The sequence below is a fragment of the Rhea americana genome, unplaced genomic scaffold (genome assembly GCF_003343005.1).
Source record: "Rhea americana isolate MKP2758 unplaced genomic scaffold, rheAme1 scaffold_37, whole genome shotgun sequence".
Lineage (NCBI taxonomy): Eukaryota > Metazoa > Chordata > Aves > Rheiformes > Rheidae > Rhea > Rhea americana.
The window spans coordinates 2,455,639-2,461,296 of NW_028186501.1; the positions used below are offsets into that span (position 1 = coordinate 2,455,639).

At 52.4% G+C, this 5,658-nt stretch overlaps 1 protein-coding gene across 1 annotated transcript in view; it reads left to right on the top strand.

Moving 5' to 3' along the window:
* The window catches only part of ACSL6 (acyl-CoA synthetase long chain family member 6), a 25,900-nt gene that overhangs the window by 7,666 nt on the left and 12,576 nt on the right, over nt 1-5,658 (top strand). The window contains exons 9-10 of the mRNA XM_085312768.1: nt 3,316-3,389; nt 5,218-5,295. Coding sequence (XP_085168894.1) covers nt 3,316-3,389; nt 5,218-5,295 — 152 coding nt within the window. The remainder of the gene's footprint in view (nt 1-3,315; nt 3,390-5,217; nt 5,296-5,658) is intronic.

The window sequence follows — 5,658 nt, forward strand, 5'->3', positions numbered from 1 at the left end:
AAAAGAAAAGAAAAAAAGTGCTGGTGCCCAGCACTGCTTTCTCTGTGTCCTAACCACCCCAACGTCCTAGCTCCACCATGTCCATAGTGCCTCAGGCTCCCCCTGCTTGCAGGCATTTCATGCTCTCAGSAGTGTGACCCGCCTCTAAGATCCACCAAAAAACGATGAGAGCAGGCAACGGATGGGCAGAGAGCGCAAGCGCACAAGACGGGATTGCTTCGGAAACCGCTTTTGACATGGCTGCGGAGAAGGACCGTGCTGGCAGGCYCTGTGGAGCTGCTCTTGCAGCTCCCCTGGCTCCTCCCGGCGCTGCCCAGGCTGTCCCCGCACGCCCGGGCCCAGCCCGTGTAGCCGTTTGCCCCCCCGGGCTGCCCAGGAAGGGGATCGCTCTTCTGATCAGCACAGCTGGCCAGAGGTGGAGGGYTGATCATCATCTCTCACCTCCTGGAGAAGACCTGTGCTGCACAACAGGTGAGCAAATGCTGTATCCGCTTCCCATACAAACCCTTGCTGCTCAAAATGTATGAAGAGGCTTTGRGTTTTGCCCCTTCAGGCATCATTTTTGCTTTACTTGGTGGGGTTTTGCGTTTCTGAGGGTGCCTACCAGCATGCCATGGCTGCTCAGGCTGGGTGGAGATGTTTTTGAAGGCTTTTTCAAATCTAAGYGGTCCAAGTGTTGCTTTGTGCTCACTATAGAGTGAGCAACCTGCAAATGCAGAGTTGGGAACAATTTTAGCTGGTTAGCAATAATCTCGGAAGTGYGTTTTAATGTGTGTTTTCCTCTGCGACTGATAGGATCAGACGTGCAGATGCCTTCGCAGAGCAAAGGCGGAGGTTGAGATCGCTGCGCTCCAATCTCACACCCAACCCTCACTCGTTTTCTTGAGTATCGTCAGAACTCCTCAACGAGCCAGGGGCGTGCAGGTGCCCCCGAGAGAACAGACTACACTCGTGCACGCTGGCGGCTCCAAGAAAACAAGCCTGCGCTTCCCCGAGGACTCGCCTGCAGCTAACGGGATGAAAACTGCCTCCCCGCGGTACGGGCTGGCGTTTCTGCCTGGCTAGCAGTGTGTAACCCGGGAAGGCCAGCCTGATGGGAGGCTGCACGTGGCCAGGAGCGCTGGTGGATCACACCGTTGTGTCACTACTGGAGTGAATATTTAAAATACACATTTAGTGACAYGGAAAATATTCTTCTGGCGCTTATGAGAATTGTTGAATAAGCTTCATGCTGGCAAAACTGCCACACTCATTAACTATTGGGATTGCTGTGCACCTACTTCAGTAACAGGACACTTACAAAGTGTGTCTTTGTGAAGAAAAACTAGCTTAAGAATAGTGTCACAGATCTGGCATTGATTTTTTCTTTGAAGAAGAMGCACTTTTACTAACAACCTTTCTCTCTAGAAGTGAGAAATTCTGGGAAAGGGCCAGTAGCAAGGAGCACTGATTCAGTTAGGTTGCCTCTCCAAAGAGTCTGAAGAGCTGAAGAAGGTCAAGACTTACTGGAATTCCCCAGCCCAGCCCAGAACGCTCCAGTTCCCCTTCCCAGCATGGCTTGTTCTGGATTTCTCCTGAAGGAGGGTTCTCTTGGCTCTGGGAACTGGAGCTCTGCTTTGAAACTCCCAGCGTCACAGGCTGCCGGGGCTGCTGACTCCTGCTATGGGCAAGAAACGGAGGGAGGAGAGGGCTGTGCCCACGGGCAAGCAATGGTCGTTTGGGCAGAGGTACTGGATCRTCTCAATTTACAATCGAAAAAAGTCGGAGGTGGAGTAAATAAATGAGTCTGAGCTCTTGGTCAATCTGGGAAATCTTCTTCCTCCACAAAGCTGGACGATTTCTGCCGAGGCCCTGGGAGGCAGACCTGCCGTGACATCGCCGGAGGGTGCCATTTGGGACACCTGTTAGGAACCAAGCACACGGTTTCGCGGGGTTTCCCAGCAAGGATTGAACATGTCCCCTCACCTGGGGCGAGACTGGGCTGAGCTGGCTGGTGACGAAGAGAAACTTGTGCAACTTGGGGAAGTCGGGCTACCTGCCGCGTCGCAGCAGCTGAGCAGAGACTGTTGGCAAGACGCAGCTAAAATACTGGGAACCGTTTCTGGGTCATCAGCACGGATTTACGGCTGGCGCTGGTTCACGGGATTTTCTTGCAGTCTGGCTCYGCGTGTGCGCTCGGCTGTGGAAGTGAGTGTGCTAGCACGAGCCGCGTCTCCCCAGCAGGTCTCGGCAAGCCGGCCCGCTCAGCGTGTTAGGGCAGGAGCGGCGCGGCTGCGGAGGGCCGCAGCGCTCGCTTCGCTTGCGAGTTTTGGAGGAGGACAAGTRTAAGTCAGACCAAAATGACCCTCTGGGCACTGTGTTCGTTTGCAAGTGTTCGGGAGGGAATTGGCACTGGGAACACCAAACGCGGCTTTTCAGCAGAGTTCATTCTGTGTTCAAAACATCCTGTTTTAATGCAATAAATGTATGCAACAGTTAATATTTTTGTTTGGGCAGTTATTTAATTATTTGGGGGATTGGGCAGGACCTGCGTCTGTGAAGCTGGAGGCGCTGGTGGGCASGCAGGTCCTGGCAGTCGCGGCCCCCGGGCTGGGACCCAGGACATGCCTGCGTCGAGGGGGCAGCTGCTGAGAGCTGACCTGCCGCTGAGTGAATTAAGCGYGTTTTTGTGTGCTGAACTTCACTCATTACATGCTACCGCCCCTTCCTGATTTGAGGAAGCCAGAACCACGTTCTGGCTGATTTACAGTTTTGCAGGGCTGTTGATACACCGTTRATGTTAGCGATGTGGCAGAGCTCCTGGCAGGGCCCGGCATGCCCATCGAGCGGCACTGCTCCTCTGCTTTCCGGGAGCACCTCTCCGAGCCGGTGCCGCACAGGGACTCCGTTACAGAGGTGTCATCTAATTAAGACAGTCTGCTTTAAAAATATGCTGGAGAGAGAGAGACTGGTTCCGTAATCTTTATTCAAMGTGAGCTGCACCTTCTTTTCTGAAATAAGCCCTTGGAGGGTGATGGAAAGTGGCTCTGGTGAGCTGCTCATCACATGCTCTCATAGCTTCCAGCACGGCTACTGCTGGTGTCAACAGAAATACTCAGGTTATGCTGCCCTTACAGTATCATTTCATGGAATTTTGAATATTCCAAGAAACGCTTCTACTAGATGTTACTGCACAGAGGTGAATGTGAAAACTATGCAAGTTTTAAAACTCAGAGAACTTGAAAATATTTTCTAAATTTCCATTCTTCCTTTTAAGCTTCTGGAAATTCAGCCCTCGGGTCAGCTTTTGCAACGGTGCTCTCTGTTTCCTTGCAGGCAACCCCAAAGGCGTTATGTTGACTCACGGCAACGTGGTTGCTGACTTCTCGGGCTTTCTCAAAGTGACAGAGGTGAATACCCGAACATAGCCAGCGTTGGGCAGCGCGGCGCGCGCGGGGCGGGAGCTGGAGACAGCAGGGGAGAGCTCGCCTGCCCGGCGGCCCCGTCCGTTGGAACGGGAGCAGGTCGGAGCCTCCAGCGCTGAGCGGCACCAGACCCCTCTGTGCCTCCCGCGTCTCTGTCGGTAAGGTGCTGCGAGCGCTTTTGAGGGGCGCCGCTGGCTCCCGTGACTCGGGGAACTCGGCTCAGCGAGCTGAAAGCGGAAACGAGCCTCGCGCTGCTGCAGCTGGTGCTTTAGAAAGAGCGCGGTCCCCGCTGCCAGGGGCGCCCACGTGGCATCACCATCGCTTATCTGGAAGCTTCATGCATATGAAGTGTGTGTGTATATATATATATACAAATATATATATATATATATGTACGTATGTATATGAGAACGTACAGGTATTTACAAGAATGGTTTATTGATACCAAAGTATGTCTCATTTTTATTGATACCAAAGTATGCCTCAGTTCCAGTTACATATGTTTTAAAAAACAGCACTGGCTGAGGAGATGTATAATGTTTCATGCAATGCGTAAGCTGCTGTTTAGAAGCAGTACAGGAGGCAGAGCGGCGGCTGCACAGCGTGCGAAGGTTATATGCCGCTGGTGCCTCACGCACGTAAAGAGTCTATTTTTACATGGCAAATAGGCAATTATACGAAGCAGCAGTGTCCACGTAGGATGCCCAGTTAATTACAGTACCCCTGTTCTCCTCTTATGATGGATGCTGAAAACATCGCAGTCTTAATCCTTGGTTTTTCTGAGACTTCCAGGCCACCTTTGTAAGCAAACTTGGACCTGCGGTAGGAGCAACCCCGCCGGGCTGGCGTGCGTAGGTATTTGCAGGCGCGGGGAGGTYGGCCCCTCCGGCGAGGTTTTGTGCGGTAGCGCAGAGGGAGCTGAGGGCGCTCGGCGTCTTCCAGGACTGGCTCCAAGAAAAGGATTAAGTGCTTGTTAATTGGGGGGCCTCAGTCACCAGCGCGGTGGAGGTGACGGTGTATAATGTCCTCGGCCAGTCCGCCCTAGTAGAGCGATGTCTAACCTCAGTAACAAAACTGAGCCAAGTGCAAAAGCCCTGGAAGTAATATCAGTAAATAAAATAAAAATACCCAAAGCAGAAAAATACTGCAGATTTGCTATACATACTTTTGTGCCAGTTTTGCATAGTTCAGTGATTTTATAAGTAGAAGCTTTTTAAAATKAATGTAGAGCTTTATTATAATGTTATTTTTGAATGCCAAGAAGCCCTTTTTATTTTTTATGTGTTTAACAGGACAACCAGACCATGCTTGCCAACTGTGAAATACTAGTAAATGCCATCATTGGGGGTCAATTAAAACCAAAWCGCTTTATCTTGAGGGCACTTAAAAGGGTGCGAGAAAGACGCATAGCTGGCGGTGGTAATGGTTTTACGCTACTGTGCTTGCAGATAAGGGGGCCAGTTTGAAGCGAGGTGTAAATACAGCTGCAGGCCCTAATAGCTTGATTCAGATCGTCACGTAAAACACCACGGGGTGAGCTGCCGACCGCCCCCGGGCCCGCGGCGGTTGGCGTCGCTGGGGCGCTTCTCTGTGCGGGACGGCGCTCTGTGTGCATCCTCACGCTCTCCGCTAACGCAGCTCCATCGACGCCGTGCCGTACCGCTTCCCGCCGCCGCTGCCGCCTCCTCTCCTGGCAACCTCTGCCCTGTCGCTCTTCTTGGTGCTGCTTCTCTTCTGATTGTTTTTATGACTCTCTTGTTGTCTTCCTGTCAGTGTTTCTTTCCTTTCTGTCTCCCATGCCCTTCACCTGCAGAAAGTGATCTTTCCGAGACAGGACGATGTGCTCATCTCCTTCCTGCCTCTGGCTCACATGTTTGAGAGAGTGATACAGGTAAGARGAGAAGTCCCCACTGACGAGGCCTCGCGGGGCTCCTTGTGCTTTCTTCCAGAGTCAGTGGGCTCCTACTTGTGCGGATGTGCACATATCCTATTTGCCTTTAGCGCACATGTTTGAGCGAATGGTGCAGGTAAGGTCCGAGGGTCGGTGGAAATCGTCTCTTTCCACCCCCCAAAAATAAACAAATTACTAAATAACCAGTAATGTCTTGTCTAGCTAGAAATGTTTGTACCGCAGAAGTGCCACGCGTGTAGCGCCGGGTCCGGACTCTCATCTCAGCGGCACGGCTGCAAACCCGGAGCGATCCCGGGATGCTCGCGCGTCTCGAGCTCTCGGGCTTGCGCCGGTGGCACTGAG